At 52.3% G+C, this 22,552-nt stretch overlaps 1 protein-coding gene across 6 annotated transcripts in view; it reads left to right on the forward strand.

Annotated features, from left to right (window-relative positions):
* The window catches only part of NADSYN1 (NAD synthetase 1), a 48,574-nt gene extending 26,299 nt beyond the window's left edge, over positions 1-22,275 (forward strand). For 3 of the 6 annotated variants that reach the window (XM_063644783.1, XM_063644771.1, XM_063644777.1), the window contains 10 exons: positions 1,561-1,685; positions 2,159-2,207; positions 2,714-2,816; positions 3,568-3,736; positions 5,050-5,185; positions 6,282-6,388; positions 11,585-11,716; positions 12,576-12,645; positions 18,211-18,339; positions 19,085-22,275. In XM_063644783.1, coding sequence (XP_063500853.1) covers positions 1,561-1,685; positions 2,159-2,207; positions 2,714-2,816; positions 3,568-3,736; positions 5,050-5,185; positions 6,282-6,388; positions 11,585-11,716; positions 12,576-12,645; positions 18,211-18,339; positions 19,085-19,318 — 1,254 coding nt within the window. In that variant the 3' untranslated portion in view covers positions 19,319-22,275. Of the gene's footprint in view, positions 1-1,560; positions 1,686-2,158; positions 2,208-2,713; positions 2,817-3,567; positions 3,737-5,049; positions 5,186-6,281; positions 6,389-11,584; positions 11,717-12,575; positions 12,646-17,622; positions 18,189-18,210; positions 18,340-19,084 lie in introns of those variants that run through there. The other 3 variants (XM_055271493.2, XM_063644779.1, XM_063644781.1) reach the window with 2 other exon arrangements.
* The last annotated feature ends 277 nt before the right edge of the window (positions 22,276-22,552 follow it).

The raw sequence follows: 22,552 nt of genomic DNA on the forward strand, positions 1-22,552 counted from the left end.
CAGCCTTCCGAGTAGCTGAGACAACAGACACACGCCACCATGCCCAACTAATTTTTAATTTTTTTTAAATATTTTTTTATTTATTTTAATTTTTTTTGTAGAGACAGAGTCTCACTCTGTTGCCTAGGATGGTCTTGAACTCCTGGGCTAAAGCAGTCCCCTTCCCTCAGCCTCCCAAAGTGTTGGAGTTACAGGCGTGAACTACCATGCCCAGCCTTTTTTTCATAGCAGTTTTATTAAGTTGTATTTGCCATACCACCCAGTGTATCCATTTAAGCACCTGATTCAGTGGTTTTTCATGTACTCATGGAGTTATGCAGCCACAGTCGTAGTGCATTTCCATTACCCCAAAAAGAAACTGTACCTATTACGCACTCCATTCCCCTCCTCCGGCCCTGGCAACCACAAATCTACTCTCTGTCTTCATGGATTTGCCTATTCTCGACGTTTCAATGGGATGAAATCACACAGCGTATGGCTTCCCACACTTTACTGTGCTGTTTTCAAGGTTTATCTATGTGTCGGGTGCAGCCACCCCTTGGTATCCACAGGGATTGGACCCAGGAGCCTGCACCAATCCCCTGCGGGGATGCCTGTGTCCCACAGTCCCACCTGCAAAACTCACTGTACGAAGAGTCAGCCCTCTGTATCCATGGGCTTCAGATCCCGCAATTACTGTATCTTACATCTGTGTGCGGTTGAATCTGCGGGTGTAGAACCCACAGATACAGGGAGTGGCTGTAGCTCATCCCTTTGTATGGTCAGAGAGTGTTCCGTAGCGGGGATGGACACGTTGTGTTTATTCACTCATCCACTGATGGGCATCGGGAATGTTGCCACTTTCTGTCTATCATGAACAATTCTGCTACAAACATACATGTACTTCTGTTGGAGGGAACACATGTTTTCATTTCTCTTGGGTGTGTCTATCCAGGAGTGGAATTGGCTGGGTCTTATGGTAACTCTGTTAGCTGTTTTTTATTTTTTTGTTTGTTTTTTGAGACGGAGTTTCGCCCTTGTTGTGAACTACCATAGGCTGGAGTACAATGGCACAATCCTGGCTCACCACAACCTCTGCCTCGTAGGTTTAAGCGATTCTCCTGTCTCAGCCTCCCGAGTAGCTGGGATTACAGGCACCCACCACCATGCCTGGCTAATTTTTGTATTTTTAGTAGAGACAGGGTTTCATCATATTGGTCTGGCTGGTCTCGAACTCCGGACCTCAGGTGATCCACCTGCCTCAGCCTCCCAAAGTGCCGGGATTACAGGTGTCAGCCACCACACCTGGCTCTGTTTAGCTTTTTGAGGAGCTGCCAGAGCATTTGCCATGCGGCTGCACCATGGTAGGTTCCGGGCAGCCAGGTTTGAGGATCCCGGTTTCTCACCCCTCACCAGCACCTCTTGCCAATGGTCGTTTTGCTTCTCTCCATCCTCGTGGCCTCGCTGTGGTTTTGACATGCGTTTCTGTGGCTGATGGAGTCCTGCTTGTCTGCTGGTCCCAGGGACCCAGAGGGTTTCCATGAAGCCGGGAGTCATTCTGCCTTGAATCTCCATTGCCAGGCCAGCAGGGCAAGCCCCTACCCCAGAGTGAAGGTGGACTTTGCCCTCTCGTGCCACGAGGACTTGCTGGCACCCGTCTCTGAGCCCATCGAGTGGAAATACCACAGCCCTGAGGAGGAGATAAGGTGTGTGGCCCCTGAGCCCTGGGAGGGACCTGGCGTCCATGTGGCCACGCCTCTGGGGTGGGGACTCCTGGAGGTCACGCAGTGGGTTTTCAGAACCTGCCTGGGTGGGGACTTGGCAGGAGGCAACTGTGCCTCCCCTGGGTTGAGGGTGTGGATGCTGGAGCCAGACCTCCTGGGTGTGACCCCCACCCCTGCTGCTTCCCCGTGCTGTGACCTTGGGCCCCAAGGTGCTGTCAGTTCTGTGGCTCAGTGTCCCCATTTTAAAATGAGGACGATGATAATACCCACATCCTGGGGCTGTCTTCAGAATCACATGCGTCCCTTCTCATGAGGTGCCTAAAGCAGAGACGGGCATCCTGAGAGCCCAGCATTGACTGTGGCACTGCAGCCTCCTGGGGCCTGCTTGGGTGGGTTGTCAGGTGCTGTGGGCAGGGGCCGCTGCCTCCGGGCTCCATGTTCTGATTGCCCTGCAGCCTTGGACCTGCCTGCTGGCTCTGGGATTTTTTAAGACGAAGCCAACAGGTAAGACTTCCAGTTTCTAGTGAGCCCACTTTGCTTGTTCTGCTGGTTGGTCTAGTTTTATTCTGGGGCAGGGTAGGGATTTTTTTTTTTTTTTTAATGCAAACAACAAAAAGTATTTCATCACTCTGCCTCCATGGGGAGCTTAGTCTGCACTAGTCAGAGGCAAGGTGGGCACAGTGGCTGGTGGGTCAGCTCCACCTTTGGAGGCTCAGTGGAACCTAGCCTGTCGGCATTCAGGGTCGCGCTCACCATCTCGCCAGCATTGTAATCACGCGTATCTGCAGTTCACTGGTGGAGTCAGCCTCTGACATGTCCCACACTGAAGCGTCTCTTTTTCCCTCTGAAAAATCTATTCATCCTGCCACATGTGGGTATTTGTCCTGACCTCATGGAAAGTGCATTTCTGTGGACGCCTCCTTGAGGTCTGTGGGTGGAGCTTGGCTGATCCGTGGGCATGCCGCTTCTCCAAGGGTCTGCTCACACTGTGTTTGGTTGGTCCATTCCAGGCAGGGTTTTTGCTGCCCTTGAGTGGCGGGGTGGACAGCGCAGCCACCGCCTGCCTCATCTACTCCATGTGCTGCCAGGTCTGTGAGGCCGTGAGGAGCGGAAGTAGGTGACATCTGTTGGCTTGAGGAAGGCTCCAGGGTCCAGCCCTTGGTTTGCCTGAGTCGGGGACCCAGGAGCGGGCAGAGGAAACACCCGTGCCATGGACATCAGGGTGAAGGGGGCTTTGCGGCCACGCACAAATGTCACAGCGTCACATCCCTGTCCTGCAGCCAAGGCAGCAAGGCCATCAGCAGCTTCCTGGAGCTTTGGGCCCATGTGGCTGAGTCTCCAGAGCTGCGCCTGCCTGCTCTGTGCATGGTGTGGCCTGGTGGAGAGAACACAGGCGTCGGAGGTTCACATCCTCCCCCATGTGATATGGTATCAGACATCACCTTAGCATATGCAGCAGAACAGGGGCGATGATGCCTGCCGGATGGGGCTGTGGGCCATAGCGTGGGCTGGTGCTGCACAGGCACCTGGGGGTGTAGACCTGGGTGAAGCCACACGGGCACCTGGGGCCGCAGACTGGGGTGCAGCTGCATGGGCACCTGGGAGTGTAGACTGGGGTGGAGCCACACAGGCACCTGGGGGCTGTAGACCGGGGTGGAGCAGCACGGGCTCCTGGGGGTATAGACCGGGGTGGAGCCACACAGGCACCTGGGGGCTGTAGACCGGGGTGGAGCTGCACGGGCTCCTGGGGGTATAGACCGGGGTGGAGCCGCAGGGGCATCTGGGGGCATAGACTGGGGTGGAACTATGTAAACACCCCACACACTCAGGTGACGTCCTCCCATTCTGTCCTGGCGGTTTTCAGATGAGGAAGTGCTGGCTGATGTCCGCACCATCGTGAACCAGATCAGCTACACCCCCCAGGATCCCCGAGACCTCTGCGGACGCATACTGACCACCTGCTACATGGCCAGCAAGAACTCCTCCCAGGAGACGTGCACCCGGGCCAGAGAGTTGGCCCAGCAGATTGGAAGGTAGAGTTGGTTCCTGGTGTTGGGCATGGCAGGCGGCTGACAGAGCTCAGAGCCGCTGGAAGCTCTGCCTGTGAGTGCATTGGTGACTGGCTTCATTCATTCTGCATCGTATCATCCACAGTGTAGATAAACATGTCAGTGCTCCGTCCCTTTTTGTGGGTGAATAATATTCCACTGTACAGATAGAGCAGTTTGTTTCTCCAGTCATCAGCAATTGCTTAAATGTGCACCTAGGAGTGTATCAAGGCTCTACTTTCTCTTGGTTTGAGCCAGATTTCAGGGAAGCTGTGTATGAGTCCTCCCTATCTGACCCACCCCAGTCTCGATGGTGCCTGCGATTTCTGCCCTTCTGTCCCCTCACTCCTTGCATTCCCACTGCAGGCTGCAGGTCATATGTGCTCACCAGGGTGAGCAGCAAGTCCTGGGAGTTGGCTGCGGGCTGGCTCCTACCCCTCCTCCTTTCCCTTCCCCCGCCCTCACTGCCTCTTCCACGGGCAGTTCTCTACGTGAGGTCAGTGGAGGGAGGGAACCTTTCCGGAGAAGAGAGACTGGGTTCCATCTAGAATGTTCCATCCATAATGGCTCCTAGGAGGAAATGAGCAGCTCCCCATCCTGTTTGTTGAGCTCAGCTAAAAGCTGTCCCCGTGCCCTCCAGTGATTCTCCTCCTAGATATGTACTCAGAGGAATCAGAAGGAGGGACCCGAACAGATACTTGTTCAGGAAAGTCCATAGCAGCACCATTCGCAGAAGCCAAGAGGTAGGGACAACCCAAGGTCCATCTCAGATGAATAGAGAAAGAAACTGTGGTCCATTTACACGGTGGAATATTATTCACCCACAAAAAGGAGTGGAGCACGATCACATGACACAGTGAGGAGAAACCTTGAAGACGTGGTGAGGATGAAGGGAGTGGAGCCAGCCACACCAGGCCACATGGTGTTTGATTCCGTTTCCATTCCATTTCCACGCAATGTCCAGAACAGGCCACGGCATAGAGAGAGAGGGTGTCTGTCACTCTCTGCGTCTGTCACTGTCACAGCTGTCAGAGCTGGAGGAGGAGGGAGTGGGGACAGACTGCCATTGAGATGGGGTTTCCTTCTCTGGTGATGAGAAGTTCTGAGCTGGATGGTGGTGATGGCTGCACAGCACTGTGGATTGCTAAACACCACAAATCATACGCTTTAAACGGGTTACAATGGTCAGTTTTAGGTCATCAGGGCTTCACCGCACATGCGCACACACATGCGCACATGCGCACACACATGCACACATGTGCACACGCTGCCTTCAACGCCTACCCTTCTCCTTCCAGCCACCACATCAGTTTCAACATCGATCCAGCCGTGAAGGCCGTCATGGGCATCTTCAGCCTGGTGACGGGGAAGAGCCCTCTGTTCGCAGCTCATGGAGGAAGCAGCAGGGAAAACCTGGCCCTGCAAAATGTGCAGGTGCCCTGCCTGGGCCGGCATCCCCTGGGGGTGGGGGTGCAGGGAGCCCTGGGATGGCTGGTGCAGGATGTGCAGGTGCCCTAACCCGGGCCGTCGTCTCCATGAAGGTCATGGCACAGGTTACCTAGAGACAACCAGTGCTGGGGTCACAGCCTGCATGCCTCACTGAAGACGTCGGTCATGCAGCCTTGTTAACAAGGAGGGGGTCTGCGTGTGTGTTGGTGCGTGAGCATGTGATGTGTAATAGCAAGAGCAGGGGTGTAAGGATGTGCATGCTCGAGTGTGTGTGTGAGCCTGAGTGCAAAAGCAAGAGGGTGCGTCTGAGCCTGAGCGTGAGCCTGAGCGTGAGAGGTTACACGAGTGTATGAGAGTACAAGCATGTGAATGTATGCACAAGTGTGGGTGTGCTTGTGAGTGCTTCTGCACAAGCCTTTGTGTGGATGTGCGAGTGAGTGTGCACAAATGTGAGTGCACAATTGTGTACATGAATGCGTCTGCATGAGTGCACGAGCATGCCTGCGAGCGTGTGGGTGGGTGGGTGTGCATGAGTGTGAGAGTGCACATGACTGTGTGTGTGTGTGTCTCTTTAATCCTCAGGGAACAGCCCAGACGCTGTCTGCCTCCTGGGCTACTGCACTTGGCTGGCTGCTCTGTGATGGGCGGAGGAAAAGATAGCTGGGGGCTCTGGCTCCTGGGATCTGTCCTGTCTCTCTTGTGTCCCCTTTCTGCTGTGCCTGGGTGGCCTCTCCTCTCCCCTCCTGCCAGTGGTAAAGGGATGGAAATGCCGTTGCCAAGCTTTCTCCCAGGGACCCCACGACTCAGTCCTGCCACCAGTGCTCCCTCTGCCCTCCTGGGCTCCGGGTGCTCCCATCTTTGAAGGCAAGGCACCGCTGAGCTTGTGTGAGCCCCCTGGCAGTGGGACCACCCTGAGAGGAAGGCCTCGGGACATTGTGGGACTCTGAGACTCTGATGTTCCCAGAACACTAGAGAGCTCCTAAGCTATTTTAATTTTCTTGTTTTGAAGAGTTTGCGGGTATGTGTCTCCCCTGTGTTCCTTTGCAAGGGAACCCGTTATTTCCTCTGTTGTGTTTTCCAGGCTCGAATACGGATGGTCCTCGCCTATCTGTTTGCTCAGCTGAGCCTCTGGTCTCGGGGCATCCGCGGTGGACTCCTCGTGCTGGGATCCGCCAACGTGGATGAGAGGTGAGTGTGGCCCAGTGGCACGTGGTCGTGGGCCCCTGAACCTCTCAGGTCTCTGAAGGTGACACGCTGTGAGATTCTATCATCCTGTGCCTCTCATGGCAGGTTTGGTGCCTGGAACGACATCATTCCTCTAGAATTTCACCCAACCCGAGTGGCAGAGCGGATATCATCGCGTTCCTGCAGGTGGCTCTGGGTGCTCACCACTTTCATCAGCCTTGTGGTTCTTCATCTCTACTGCACCTCAAATTCATCTTCCTACCACCCTCTGCCATGGTCAGGCTCCCCTCTTTCTTCTAGGCTGTTCCACTGCGTCTTAAGTCATTCCTTTGCAGCTAGTTTTTACCTCCAAACCAGAGTTCATTTTTTATGTGGACTGAAAATACTCCCCTTCTCATATTGCTTCCTTGTTCAACAAAACTCAGAGCTTCCCTGTTGTTTTCCAGATAAAATTCAAGCTGCCCCTCAAGCCCAGCAGTGGAGGCTGCTAGAAATTCTTTTCCAGCCTTGGTTTCCCCACTTCCCTTAGGTGAGCCTCTGCCCCTCTCAGCTCATCTGTGCTGTTCTTAGTTGCTCCTTAGGAGCTGAGGGATTTCAAAAACTATTTGTCATTTATTCATTTGTTTGTCTGTGCATCCATCTATCCATCCATCAGTTGGGCCATCCATCTATCCACCCATCCATCCATCTGTCCATTCATCTATCCATGTATGCATCCACCCATCCATATACCCACTCATCTGTCCATTCATCCACCCATCTGTCTGTCCATCCATTCATCCATCCATCCACCAACCCATCCATCTGTCTGTCCATCCACCCACCGATGACCCATCTATTCATCCATCTACCCACCCACTCACCCACTCATCTATCCATTCATTCACCCATCTGTCTGTCTATGCATTCATCCATCCATCCATCTACCCACACAGCCCTCCACCCACCTGTCCCTCCATGCATTCATCCACCCACACACCTATCCATTTATCCACCCATGTGTCTGTCCATCCACCCATCTGTCCGTCTATCCACTCATCTATCCATGTATTCATTCACCATTTCATCTGTCCACCCACCCATCCATCCACTCATCTCTCCCTTTGTCCATCCATCCACCCATCTGTCCACATTTCCTTCCTTCCATCCATCTATCCCTCCCTTTTTTCTATGGTGTGAGTGTCTTTTTTTTTTGAGAGGGAGTCTTACTTTGTCGCCCAGGCTGGAGTGCAGTGGTGCGATCTCGGCTCACTGCAAGCTCCGCCTCCCAGGTTCACACCATTCTCCTGCCTCAGCCTCCCAAGTAGCTGGGACTACAGGCTCCCGCCACCATGCCCGGCTACTTTTCTTGTATTTTTAGTAGAGACGGGGTTTCACCGTGTTAGCCAGGATGGTCTCGATCTCCTGACCTCGTGATCCGCCTGCCTCGGCCTCCCAAAGAGTGTGAGTGTCTTAATCACTCTGCATCCTTGCCTGCCTGCAGATGTGTTCTCTTTTAAAACTTATTTTTTACTTTTAAGTCCTATTTTATTTTTCTAATTACAGAAATTTGAAATTAACACCTGATACTGTATAAAAATTCTCATCCTCCTCATGCATATTTTGACCACTGCTTTTCTGGTGCCTCTGATGCCTTCATAAGGGACTGATTTTTCAGGAGGGGTGTGTTGGCTGGCGTATATTCTGAGCTCTAGTGTAGTTGAGGAGATTGATGTTTGCTTTGGGCTCTGCATTGCTTTTGTAGATGAGGAAGAATTTGATCTGTTAGAAAATTGTGTTGTAACAGTTCCCCCTCACAACTCTTGTCCATCATTTTTTGTATTTAAAATGTTAACAAAGAAACAAGTATTTTTTCCAGGGTGGGATTGGGTTCTGGGAGCTGGAAGGTCTCTAGATGCCATTTACAAAATAAACAAATGGGCCGGGTGCGGTGGCTCATGTCTGTAATCCCAGCACTTTGGGAGGCCGAGGCGGGCGGATCACGAGGTCAGGAGATCGAGACCATCCTGGCTAACACGGTGAAACCCCGTCTCTACTAAAAATACAAAAAATTAGCCGGGCCTGGTGGCAGGCGCTGGTAGTCCCAGCTACTCGGGAGGCTGAAGCAGGAGAATGGCGTGAACCCAGGAGGCGGAGCTTGCAGTGAGCCGAGATCGCGCCACTGCACTCCAGCCTGGGGGACAGAGAAAGACTCCGTCTCAAAAAAAAGAAAAAGAAAAAAAACAAGCAAACAAACATAATCTCTCAGCTGCGGGACAGAAGGCTTTGTGGCTGTGGACACTCCCCTCGTGATGTTGTAGTGAAGCCCTTCTCTCTGTTTCCCATGCTGCATCCCCCTCTGCCGCCTTCTTCTCACTGGTCACAGCCAGTCCTCTTCCTCTGCGTTCTGGCGAGAATCTCGAATGTGTAGTGTTGATTTTTTTAAATTTCCCTATAATTCTGTTGTTGAATTGCTTCTGATTCTAGTTCAGTTGCATCCCTGTCTGCTCATCAGGGGCCTGTTGGACACCTGTCCTCCATCAGGCTTTCTTCTCGGTGGTGTGAATGAGTCAGAAACAATTCCTGTTCTCTGCAAGTGGGAGGAGACAGTGATAGCCCAGCAGATAACATGTGTATTGTAGGAAACGTCTGCCGAGAGAGCTCAAGGAGGGGAAGGGAGAGCTGGGAGTTTGTAAGCAGTTTGTCCAGGGAGGACCCTACTGAGAAGTGGGTTTCATAAAGGCCTGCAGGAGGCGAGGGTGGGGTGGAGAAGAGCCTGTGAAGGCCTAAGTCATGACCCCCCCAGGACTGAGAGCCCGTCATTGTCACTCTGAAAGGCCTGGTCTTGAGTGGGGACTGGAAGACCCGCAGAGCTGGTTTTGGAATGTGTGCAGTGTGTGGGGCAGGGGGAGGTGTGAGAAGTCAGAGACAGCTGTTTCCAGAAATTTCACTTTGAAGGGGAGAGGAGGTGCAGGATAGGCACTGCAGAGATCAGTGGGGACAGGAAAAGGAGTTTGCTTTATTATTAGAGACAGGTCTTGCTCTGTCACCCAGGCTGGAGTACAGTGGCACCGTCATGGCTCACTGCAGCTTCGACCTCCTGGGCTCAAACAATCCTCCCACCTTAGCCTCCCAAGTAGCTGGGACTGTAGGCACACACCACCATGCCTAATTTTTTTTGTTTCCGCTCTGTTGCCCAGACTGGTCTCCATTTGTTTTCTTGCCTTAAGATGCTGTCAAGAAAAGACCAGTAGAGAGGGAATGGACTTGCTGGTGCCGGACAGTGGGGATGTTGCTGGCAAGGAGATGAGAGCAGGTGATCAGGCAGAAGGGTGGCTTTGCTAGGTGTCCGGCCAGCATGCCCACAGCAGCAGGGGTGGGTTCAGAGGCAGGCCCAGGAGAAGGTTCCAGAGAGAGCAGGAGGGGAGGGGAGAGTGAAGTCAGCCCTGCGGGGTTAAGTTGGGGTCAGCACAGGAATGCAGAGCCGAGAGGCTGTGTTGAAGGTGGGCATCTAACAGCGTGATTTCGGCTGATGGAAGTGACCAGCCTGGGGGAATGCCATTTAGAAAATAAACAAACAAAATAAAGAGTGCAAGAGGAGGGGACAGCTGCTGGAACTCGGTGGTCCTGTATTGAAATTTATGGCCACACCTGTTGCTGGCTTCAGAGTCTCACCAATCCACCAAATCAGTCTTGATTTCACCAGAAAAAGTCTGCCTCAATTTTCCCCCTATAACCGTGCCTCCCCATCCCCATGGTCCCCACCTCCCAGCCGGAGTTTCCTTCCACCAAGACGAGGCAGCATCCTGGCCCCATGGGCCTGCAGGTTGAGCTGAGCTCTGCACTGCGGGATTTCCCCTGGCTGTGCTCTCTGCGTCAGCCCAGGCGGATTTCCCCAGTCCTTGGCAGTTACTGGGGATGGAAGAGAAAAAGTGGTAAGATGGAGACTGTTGTCTCCCCTGGCCTGTCTGGCCCATATCCCAGCTCCTGCTAACGGACCCTTGGATGGGACAGGACAGGGAGCGATGGGGTGACTGGGGCAGCCCTCACTGAAGGCAGCACAGGGTCTCACTTGTCCCTCTGTTGGGACGCTGGGGGTCTTACAACCCCGACATTGCACCACAGTGAGGGTCAGGAAGGGTGAGAAGGCATGGAGGTGTGAGTTTGGGAGTGTCAAGAAATGCGTCTGGTGGGATAGGCAGGGGCCAGCCTGGAAGGCCTTGCAAGGTCAAGGGCACCGTTGAGGGGATTCAGACAGTGGAAGGGCCTGGCCTGGCCTGGTGTGGAGGAGATGGGTGGTCAGCCAGGAGTCCCATGGAGAACCTGGAGGCCTGCGCCAGCGTTGGCAACGGGGTAGGGTGGAGAAGGACGGCTGTAACCCAGGACCACAAAGTTAGTGCCTTCAACAACACACATTTATGGTCCCTCAGTTGTGTAGGACGCAGGTCCGGTATGGGTCCCCTGGCTCAAGTTAAAGTGTGGACACAGTGGGTTCCTTCTGGAGGCCCCAGAGAGAATCTGTTTCCCACCGTTTCCAGGCTCTGGAGTCCCGCCTTCTTTGGCTCACGACCCCTCCTCCATCTTCACCACCAGCGGCCTGGCATCTCTGCCTTTCCCCTGCAGTCAGGGCTCCCTGGACTCTCACTTTCACCCCCTTCTTTTAAGGACCCCTTTGATTGCATTTTGGGCCCACCCTGCAATCCAGCACACCCCCACATCTCAAGTCCACAACTGAGTCCATCTGCAAAGTCCCTTTTGCCCTGCGAGGTGACAGAGTCACAGGTTCTGGGGATTAGGATGTGGGCACCTTAGTGAGGGATGGATTCTTCTGCTGACCACAGGCCTCAGAGTTGACAGGCAGGGGAGGGGCCCAGCCACCCGGGCAGCAGAGTGTCCACATGTGTCGAGTCCCTGCTCACACCTGATGCCCCAAGACCTCTGTCCCTCAGCTCTGTTCAGATGGCTGCTCCCAGCTCCGTGCTGGTGACCCCTGAAACCTGCCTGCCATCCCCGGCGTCTCCTCTGGTGCACTCAAAGGCCCTCCTGGGTCCTCTGCAGCCTCTGCCACCTTTGCCGGTAGCTCTGGGACTTCTCCGGGACCCTTGAATTTGCCACACTTCTGACTTCAGGGCCCCTGGAAGAAGCGACTCCCTGGCTGGCCAGGGTTGATGGAGTCTGCAGACCCTCGGCAACCCACGCTCTCTCTCCCTCTCCCTGCAGTCTCCTGGGCTACCTGACCAAGTACGACTGCTCCAGTGCGGACGTCAACCCCATAGGCGGGATCAGCAAGACGGACCTGAGGGCCTTCGTCCAGTTCTGCATCGAGCGCTTCCAGCTTCCTGCCCTGCAGAGGTGAGTGTGCTCACGGGCTGTGGCTCCGCAGCCACGGGGCTCCTCTCCCAGCACGGCCCCGGCCACCCTAGCCCATGCTCAGGCTCCTTCTTAGCTCCTGTTGCCTGCTGAAAAGTCCTGCCCCTGCGCTGGCACTTGAGGCCTGCAACCAAGCCTCCCTTTCTTCCTGTGGTGCCTCCACAGCCCCCCGGCTCCGGCCAGATCACAGAGCTGCGGCCTCCTGCCTTCCCCGCCTGCCCTGCCTCCCTTCCCCGCCGTCCCCATGCGGATGCTTGGCGGACCGAGGCTCGCCATATCTGAGCAGAGCGCCTGTGCTTTAGCAGTGACTGCAGGTGGATCAGTGCCCGGACCTTTCTTCAGCCTTTGCCGAGGTTCCCTGCCACGGGAATGTGTTTTCTTTTTTGCTTATCCTCACTGGAGTGACTGTGCTCCCCAGGGGACATCAGGCAACGTCTGCAGACATGGTTGGTCAGCTTCGCCACACGGGGTGTGCTGGGCGTTAGCAAGTAGAGGCCAGGTGCTCCTCAATGTGGTGCAGCGCACAGGCCATTGACGTTCCCTACAGCAGAGTCCCCTCGACCTGGGTGTGGACGGTGACCGGTGGACTGGCCCTGCGCTGTGCCTCCATCTCTGCCTCTCCTCCTGGAGTCGCGAGGCCACACCAGTGCCCACACTCCTCAGCCAAGGGTGCTCACCCCCACTGGCAAGACCAGCACCGCAAGCCTTGGTGATGTCCTGCCCACGGTGAACAGAGTGACCGGGGCCAGCGTACTCGGGAAACTTAGTCTGGGGATTCTCTCCCAGAGCTCACACCACCCTCGCAGCTGCACTGACCGACCTCTATGTGTTTTGGCCGCAGCATCCTGTCGGCACTGGCCACTGCAGAGCTGGAGCCCTTGGCTGATGGACAGGTGTCCCAGACTGACGAGGTAATGGCGGTGGCTTTGTCATGGCACTTCCTGCCCTCCTCCCCACCTCCTGCATGGTGGTGCTGGCTCTTCCTACCTCCCTCCTGACCCCAGGAGCTGTGCTCCATCACTGTCACTGGGTCCCTGGCCTGGGTGCTCAGGGCTCAGTGTCAGTCACATCGCTGGCCTTTGACACTTCAGTTCACTTCCTCATTGTTGGGGCCCCAGAAAGGGGATGACATGGTGGGAGGGGAGGGAGAGCAGATGGCAGGCGGAGTAACGCAAGTCCCTCGCAGGCAGGAGGGGCGTCTCTGCTTTAGAGAGATGTAGGAGGAGAATCGCCCTGGACTCCTCCACTGCATGCTGGCCCTTCATGATGAGGCCCAGGCTGTGGTTTGTAGCTTAGTGGATGCTGGGGGAAGTGGCTGTGGGCGTTTTATGATAAAATCCATGCCACTCCAGCCTCTTAGGTCACAAGGACTTGCTGCTATGATTTCTTCCAAGTGTTTTTCTAGTTTTCATCCTTACATTTAGGTCTGTGACCTACTTGGGTTACTTTTGTGTGTGGTATGAGGAAGGGGTTCAGTTTCATTCCTTTGCGTGTGAATATCCAGTGGTCCCAGCACCATTTGCTGAAAGGATGATTCTTTCCCCCATTGATGTATCTTGGCACCCTTGTTGTAAATGTAGGATTTATTTCTGGACACTCAATTCTGTTCCACAGATCTTTTCTGTTTTTCCTTATGCTGGTCCCACCACTGTCCTGATTATTATAACTTTGTAGGAAGGATTTTGGCTACTCTCAGCCTCTTGAATATCCATATGAACTTTGAGATCAGCTTGTCAATCTCTGGAGAAAAAAAAAAGCTTTTGCATTTTAACGGGGACTGCAGGACGCTGTAGATCAGTTTGGAGTTTGGGGAGTTTTCCATCTTAATCATAAGAACTCTTCAGGTCCATGAACATGGGACACGGAATGTCTTACTTATTTAAGTTGTCTCTAATTTTTTTTTTTTTTTTTTAGACAGTGTCTCACTCTGTTGCCCAGGCTGGAGTTGCAGTGGCACAATCTCAGCTCACTGCTACCTCCGCCTCTCTGGCTCAAGCGATTCTCCTGCCTCAGCCTCTGGAGTAGCTGGGATTATGGGTGTGCATCACCACGCCTCACTAAGTTTTTTGTATTTGTAGTAGAGATGGGGTTACACCATGTTGGCCAGAGCATGAGGCCTCGAACTCCTGGCCTCAAGTAACCCGCCTGCCTTGGCATCCCAAAGTGCTGGGATTACAGGAATGAGCCACTGCGCCCGGCCTCTAATGTCTTTCCACAATGTTTTTTCTAGTTTTCAGAATTTAAGGTTGCACTTCTTTTGCCAAATGTATTTCAAAATATTTTATTGTTTTTGATACTCTGGTGAATGGAATTGTTTTATTAATTTCATGTGTAGATTGTTCATTGCTAGTTTATAGAGAAACACCATTGATTTTTGCATATTGACCATATACCCTGCACCTTGTTGAGCTCATGTGTTAGTGCTCAGAGCTTTTTAGTAACCTCCTTAAGATTCCGATTTACAGGGTCATGCCATCGCAGCTAGAGAGAATTTCTGCCAGGCCTAATGATCCTAACCCAGGGCACGCCCAGGCTGATGGATGTGTCTGTGTTCTAGTTTTTAACAAAAAATGTTAAAAAGTAAAATAAAAAATCATTTTTTAATAGAAAAAAGCTTATAGAATAAGAAAAAATATTTTTATAATTAGATCCATGACCCTCCAACTTCCGTAGGTCACAAGGATTTGCTCCTACAATTTCTTCTAAGAGTTTTATAGTTTAGTCCTTATGTTTAGGTCTGTGAGCCAGTTGAGTTAACTTTTGTATGTGGCAGCTGACAATGTATTTGTGTTTTAAGCTGTTATAAGAGTCAAAAAATTTTTTTTAATTAAAAAGTTTATAAGGTAAGGCTGAGCATGGTGGCTCACGCCTGTAATCCAAGCACTTTGGGAGGCTGAGGTGGGTGAATCACTGAGGTCAGGACTTCCAAGACCAGCCTGGCCAACATGGTGAAACCCTGTCTCTACCAAAAAAATACAAACAAAACAAAACAAAAAACAAACACAAAAAGTTTACAAGGTATAAAAGTTACAATAAGCTAAGGTTAATTTATTATTGAAGGAAGAAAAATGTATTTGTATTAATTGACTCTAGCCTAAGTTTACAGTGCTTGGAAAGCCCACAGTAGCACAGTAGCGTCCCAGGCCTTCCCATTCACCCACCACTCACTCCCTGACTCACCCAGAGCGGCTTCCAGTCCTGCAAGCTCCAGTTCTGGGAAGTGCCCTATGCAGGTGTCCCATCTTTTATCCTTTCTACTGTATTTTTACCGTCCATTTTCTACACTTAGATACATAAATACTTAGCATTGTGTTAGACTGGCCCAGAGTATTCAGTACAGCAACATGCTGTGCGTGTGTGTAGCCTAGGAGCTCAAGCTGTATCATGAAGCATAGGTTCATAGGAGGCTAGACCATCTGAATGTGTGTAAGTGCCTTGAGGATGTTCACACGACGCAATGGCCTGGCTGTGTGTTTCTCAGAACGTATCCCTGTCATTAAGTGATGCGTTCCTGTCTTTCTTGATGATCCAAAGATTTCTTTTGTTTTGTTTTGTTTTGTTTTGTTTTGTTTTGTTTTTGAGATGGAGTTTTGCTCTTGTTGCCCAGGCTGGCTGGAGTGCAGTGGCATAATCTTGGCTCACTGCAACCTCCGCCTCCCGGGTTCAAGCAAGCAATTCTCCTGCCTCAGCCTCCCAAGTAGCTGGGATTTACAGGCATGCACCTCCACGCCCGGCTAATTTTGTATGTTTAGTAGAGACGGGGTTTCTCCATGTTGATCAGGCTGGTCTCGAACTCCCGACCTCAGGTGATCCACCCACCTCAGCCTCCCAAAGTGCTGGGACTATAGGTGTGAGCCACCGTGTCTGGCCATCCATTGATTTCTATAAGGTCAGTAAGGTGTCTGTCTTTCATTACCGATTTTAGTTGAGTCTTCACTCTTTTTTCTTGGTCATTTTAGCTAAAGATTTGTCAATTTTTTTTAATTTTTCCAAGCATAACTTTTTGTTTTGTTGATTTTCTCTATTGTCTTTCATTAATTTCCCTCCGATCTCTGTCATTTCCATCCTTGTGCTGGCTTTGGGTTTCATTTGCTCTTCTTTTTCTAGTGTCTCAAGGCAGAAAGTTAGGTTATTGATTTGAGATCTTTTTTCTTTTTTAAGGTAGGTGTTTACAGCTACAAATTTCCCTCCTAGCACTGCATTCAGTGCCTCCCGCATATTTTGGTCTGTTGTGTCTTCATTTCATTTATCAAAGTATTTTCTGATTCCCTTGGTGACTTCCTCCTTGATCCATTGATTATTTAGGAGTATGCTCTTTAATTTCCACACATCTGTGAATTTCCAAAATTTCTGTTACTGAGTTTGTACTTTTATTCCATTGTGGTGAGAAAGCAACTTGGTATGACTTCAACATTTAAAGTTGTCTGAGGCTTCTCTCGTGGCCCAGCAGATGGTGTGACCTGGGAAGCGTCCCGTGTGCCCTTGGGAGGAAGGTGGGTTCCGCCGCCGGGTGCAGTGCCCTGCAGGCGTGTGCCAGGCCTCCCTGGTTGACAGAGTTGTTCGTATCTTCTGTTTCCTCGTTGATTTTTCATCTTAGTTGTTCTGTCCGTTATTGAAAGTGGGGTATTGAAGTCTCCAGCTATTAGTGTTGAATTGAAGGAAGTAAATGTTACACTGGAAAATGCTCACTTCATGGGAAAGAAACCAGTGAAGCAGCTGCCTGTGCACCACCCGTCAGGTGCTGGGGACTCCGTGGTGGGCAACACAGACATGGCCACTGCAGTGAAAACACTTAGCGTCCCCTGGAGGGATGGACAAGAAGGCCCAGCGATGGCTCTGGCCATACTGTCTGATGATGGCCCTGGGGTGTGGTAGCAATCGAGAGGGAATCGGAGCAGGTCTTGAACAATGGAAAGGGCCTGGGTTGTACGAGCCTCGGGGTAAAATTGGCTCCTCTGAACCTGGCTGGAAGCATTTGTTGCCTGACGCTGCAATAGTGGTACCAGCGGCATCTTGTGGCCTCCAACATGGCCCAGATTTCAGTGAGCCCCCAGCCCTCTTCTCTGAGACCCCACACTTCAGGGCACGGGCTCAGGAGGGCAGCAGACAGGCTCCATCTGCTCCATGTGCCACGCCTTCCATGGATGATTTTGTGGAGCTGCTGTCACTAATGACCCAGTGGCTTAAAACCACAGGAATTGCTTCCCTCACAGTTCCAGAGGCCAGGGTCTGAAATCAAGGTGTTGGCAGAGTCCTGGTCCCTCCGAAGGCTCTGGGGCAGTGGTCCCCAGTCTTGGCACCAGGGACCGGTTTCATGGAAGACAATGTTTTCCACAAACAGAGGGCGGGAGATGGCTTTGGGATGAGACTCTTCCACCTCACATCATCAGGTGGTAGATTCTCATAAGGAGCATGCAACCTAGATCCCTCACTTGTGCAGTTCACAACAGGGCTCGCGCTTCTACGAGAATCTATGCCACTGAGGATCTGATGGGAGGTGGAGTTCAGGCGGTGATGCTCACTCGCCCCTCCACTCACCTCCTGCTCTGCGATCCAGATCCTGACAGGCCAGGGCCCAGTACCTATCCATGGCCTGGGGGTTGGTGACCCCTGCTCTAGGGGATCCTTTCTTGCCTCTTGCACCTTCTGGGGACTCCAGGTGTTCCTTGGCTTGTGGCTGCGTCGCTCCATCCTTTGCTTCCTTCTTCCCACGGCTTCCTCCTGTTCTCCACGTGTCCTCCTGGCCCTCATAAGGGATGTCATTGGATGCAGGGCCCACCCCACATTCAGTGTCATCTCACCTTCAGATTCTTTACTTAATTATAACCTTTTATCTTTTTCTCTTTTCTTCTTTTTCTTTTCTTTTCTTTTTTTTTTTTTTTTTTTAGAGACAGGGTCTGACTCTGTCACCCAGGCTGGAGTGCAGAGCCGCAATCTCGGCTCACTGCAGCGTCGACGACCCAGGCTCAGGTGATCCTCCCACCTCAGCCCCCTAAGTAGCTGGGACTGCAGGTGCACACACCACCACACCCGGCTAGTTTTTTTAAATTTTTTTTAGAGACAAGGTCTTGCCATGTTGCCCAGGCTGGCCTTAAACCCCTGGGCTCAAGCAGTCCTCTCACCTCGGCCTCCCAAAGTGCTGGCATTACAGGTGTGAGCCACTGTGCTCAGCCTACACTCTTCTTCCAAATAAAGTCACATCTGCAGGAACTGGGCCTCAGACATGAGCGCTCTTGGTGACCCACAGTTCACCCATTACGGTCCTCCACACCAAATGCCTAGTTCTTCGTTGCTGTTTTCCAAATGCTACCTCCTTACTGGCTGACCAGTATTGGGGAATAAAGCCCACCACTGCTCCTGCCTCTCTGAGAAAGTATCGCGTCCTTGGTCTCTGGTTCCCATCTCCAAAAGAAGCTTTAGGCTCTCCCCCCGCTGTGACTTGCTGTCACTGTGGAACGGATTTTTGTTGTGCACAGGAAGATATGGGGATGACGTATGCGGAGCTCTCGGTCTATGGGAAACTCAGGAAGGTGGCCAAGATGGGGCCCTACAGCATGTTCTGCAAACTCCTCGGCATGTGGAGACACATCTGCACCCCAAGACAGGTAAAGCCCATGGGACGCATCACAGAGGGAGGCCAGTTAGGTAATGTCCCCTTTGCAGAGGCTGGTTTGACCTGCAGGAACGAGTAGATAACAGTGTGACCCTAACATAATAAAACTGTGTCTCACACAGTAACACTTTCCGGTTATTTTTACTCACTCTGATCTTCTGCTGGCCCAAAGTTAATCTGAGTGAGGCTCACCCACAGCCAGGTAAACACGACATGAAACAAGCCCTCCCTTTTTTTTGAGGACAGAGTATAAACTTCAGGGTCAGAATAGTATTGCTTTTCTGCTAGTTGTGAGTCTTGCTGGGGCTGAAGCCCACAAGCATGGTAGTCCCATGGAACCTCCTGGAAGCCTTGTGAAATAAATCTTCGTGAGATTTATCTCAGATCTCCCAAGGCAGCATGCCATAGCATCAGAGGCAGGGAGACCCCGTTTCACAGCATCAAAGGCAGGGGGACCCCGGTTTCATAGCATCAGAGGCAGGGGGACCCCGGTTTCATAATATCAAAGGCAGGGGGACCCCGGTTTCATAACATCAAAGGCAGGGGGACCCCGGTTTCATAGCTCGGCCAGCGCCCCCGGTCTGAGCACGGGCATCCCCTACACCTGCCACTGGGGAAGGTCCTGTGCGGGGAGTAACCCGTTAGCCGTTTGCTTGTGTGATCCAGCATGGGAATTCCAGCCTGGGCTCTCTCCAGTTTTGGTAACATGAAGCTCGCGTGTGTTGCACGCCCACCAGGTCGCTGACAAAGTGAAGCGGTTTTTCTCCAAGTACTCCATGAACAGACACAAGATGACCACGCTCACACCCGCATACCACGCCGAGAACTACAGCCCTGAGGACAACAGGTTTGATCTGCGACCATTTCTATACAACACGGGCTGGCCTTGGCAGTTTCGGTGCATAGAAAATCAGGTAAATCCAGCAGGAATGTTTCTCTCTCCATGTTTCATGTCTGTAGAAGAAACGTGAAGTTATTTCCATGAAGGATTGAAAAACTTTCTTATATACGCAGTGACTTTTTTACTGTCCTCCTTTCTGCAAAGGGACAAGTATGTTTAAAGCGTTTTTTAAATTTACTTTTTTCATGTTGACAAATAAAAGTTCTATATATTGATGATGTCCAACATGACGTTTCGATATGTGTGTCACGGTGGAATGGCTAAGTCAAGCTATTTCACATGTGCATGCATTACCCCACATGCCTATTATTTGTCTGTGGTGAGAGCACTTAAAATCTACTCTCTTAGCAATTTTCCTATATTAACTACAGTCACCATGTCGTGCACTGGATCTGTTGACCTTACTTCTTCTGTGGCCTTTGACCAACATCTCCCCACCCACCAGCCCCCAGTAGCCACCGTCACACTCTCTGCTTCCACGAGATCACCTTTTTGAGATTCCACAGACGAATCAGACCATGCAATATTTGTCTTTCTCTGCCTGGCTTATTTCACTTAAGATGTTCGTGTAGGTTCATCCATATTGTTGCAAATGGCAGAATTTCCTTCTTTCCTAAGGCTGCATAGTTCTCCACTGTGTGTGTGCACCGCACTTTCTCTATCCACTCATCCATCGGTGGGTGCTCAGGCTGATTCCACAGCTGGGCAGTTGGGAATGGCGCTGCGGTGAACACGGGCATGCAGATGTCTCGTCAGCAGATGAGTTCATTTCCTGTCAGTTATTCCCAGTAGTGGGGTGGCTGGATCGTATGGTGGTTCTATTTGTAATCTTTGGAGGAATCTCTGCACTGCTTTCCACAATGGCTACACTAACTGCCGAGTGTGTTTAGAGTCTGGCGTGCACTCCTTTAGGCTGGGCTCTATTTGCCGGCATTACATAAACTAAAATTAGCAGCTGGACACCCCTCTATGAATATGGTGACAATCACCGTCGTTTCTAAGCAGCCGGGGTATCCAGATGGCGTCATGGCTTCCAACCCACCCTGCTTTCCTTTTCTTTTTTCTAATTAATTATTAATAGAATCAAGGAAGGACAATACAATCAATGAAAAAGGATAGGCCCTTCCCTTTTCCAAAGCCAGGGTGGGAGCCATGACAGAGCAGCTTGGCCATGGCCTTCCTAGCGCAGGGGATCATCTTATGAGAGGAGAGAGCCGGCCAGTGAGTCACTGTCAACAATGATAAATCAGAGGCCGGCTGCAATGGCTCACGCCTGCCGTCCCAGCACTTTGAGAGGATCACCTGACCCCAGGAGTTGGAGACCAGCCTGGGCAGCATGGCAAAACCCCATCTCTACAAAAAATACAACAATTAGCCAAACCTGGTGGTGCACACCTGTGGTTCCAGCTACTTGGGAGGCTGAGGAGGGAGAATCGCCTGAGCCAAGGAGATGGAGGCTGCAGTGAGCTGTGATCGTGCCACTGCACTCCAGCCTAGGTGACAGAGCCAGAGCCTGTTGCAAAACAAAATTTTAATTAAAAAAATTAAAAACAATGACAAATCCTGAGGAGTCTACACTGAGCTAGAGGACACCTAGTGTCCTTCCAGCACCTGTGAGACCATAGCACAGTGTGATCAGTGCACAACAGAGGCACATACAGGTGCTGTATGACCACAGAGTAGTCACTTTCTAGTCAGAAAGATGTCTTGAACTCTTCCTTAAGGACATGAGGAAAACCCTCCTCTGCTGAGCTAGAGGACACGAGGTGCCACTTTATACCTCGTGATCGATGACAGCATCTCTGAGCAGGTGGCGTGTAAACAAGGGTGGATCAGTGGCGGGGGTTCTACATCTGGGACCGTTGACCTGCCCGAGGGGACATTAGGCGATGACTGGAGATGATTGTGGTTATCACGACTGGGCGGGGGTCTGTGCTCCCAGCATCCTGTGGGTAGAGCCCAGGGATGCTGCTGAATGTCCTACCATGTGCAGGACGGGCCCCTCCCAACCCCACGCCCAGCAGAGAATTCTTCGTTCCACGTGTTGGTGGTGCCAAGGTTGAGGAATGCTGACATTTGGGACTAGAAGGCATTTGGGGCTGCATGGTTGTAAGGAAGAGATACTGTGTCTGGCTGATTTCCATGGAATGGAACTTGCTGAAAGAGTGACTTAGAGGGTGGAAGCGAGGGCAGGGGTCACAGGGTCTGGAAAGCTGGGACTCAGGCCAGGTGGCTGCTGCCCTATATCCCCTGCTGTGGCTGGACGGAGCCCACGTGCCACACCCGGCCTAGGCTGGATGCCAACCTCCTCTGCCATCCCTGAGTCCCAGTGTCCCTGGGTCACCAGGCAGTGGAGTGGCCAAGCCTCAGGTGACGGGCCCTGTCATTCGGCCACCCAGGGCAGGAGAGGGAGCTGCCCCAGCTCTGGCCTCTGTAGTGGGAGGTGGGGGCTTGGCTCCCACCAAGATGTACTCAGGGGTGGGCTCCCCCAGATCCGGAAGGGGGTTCAGACACTATGCAGCCAAAAGAATGATGCATGTGGGAACATCAGAGACAGCTGCAGGTAAAGGTGGAGACACTGCTGTCATCTGCAGTGACAGCTATGCGTGTGCTGGACCCGCCCCTCCAGGCTTTTCCAGCGCACACTCCCAGCATCTGGTGGGGACTCTGGTAATTTACTTTTCCTCACCTCTGGGACTTGTGACCCGCTTTTGGTGTGTGCCAGTGTTTCGACAGCCCCACAGTCCGTCTTCGTGGGGCTGTGGTGTCACAGGCCTCTCTTTCTAGGTGCTACAGCTCGAGAGGGCAGAGCCACAGTCCCTGGACGGCGTGGACTGAGGCTGGTTCCTTCCTGGAGGCCTCCTCTCCTCGGGGACCCCAGCACCTCGTCATCAACATTGCTGGAGCCAAGGGTAGGAGCCCTGCACTAGGAGCCCAGGACGGCATGGCGCATCAGCCGAGAAGGAGGGAAGTTTTCAGTCAAATTCCTCAAAAAGAGGCTGGAATAAAGCCTGGGCTTAAAAAGAGGCTGGAATCCAATGCACATGATTTTGACCTCCCTCCAGCGTGCGCTTCCCCGCGAACTCCAGCACTCTCTGACGGCAGCCGCCTGGGTAGGAGGGGCCCAACCGCCGCCCCATGTGGCATCTTTACTGCAGGAACAAGAACAGTAGCTCCCGGGCAGGGAGGGGTGTCATGAGCAGAAAATGAAGGAGAGAAGACCTCCTTTCCCACCCACATACGCCTTCCTGTCCTGGGTTCCAGAAGGTTCTGGGGAGATGGTCCCTGCAGAGCTTTCTTCCTG

Source organism: Symphalangus syndactylus, chromosome 1 (assembly GCF_028878055.3).
Source record: "Symphalangus syndactylus isolate Jambi chromosome 1, NHGRI_mSymSyn1-v2.1_pri, whole genome shotgun sequence".
NCBI lineage: Eukaryota > Metazoa > Chordata > Mammalia > Primates > Hylobatidae > Symphalangus > Symphalangus syndactylus.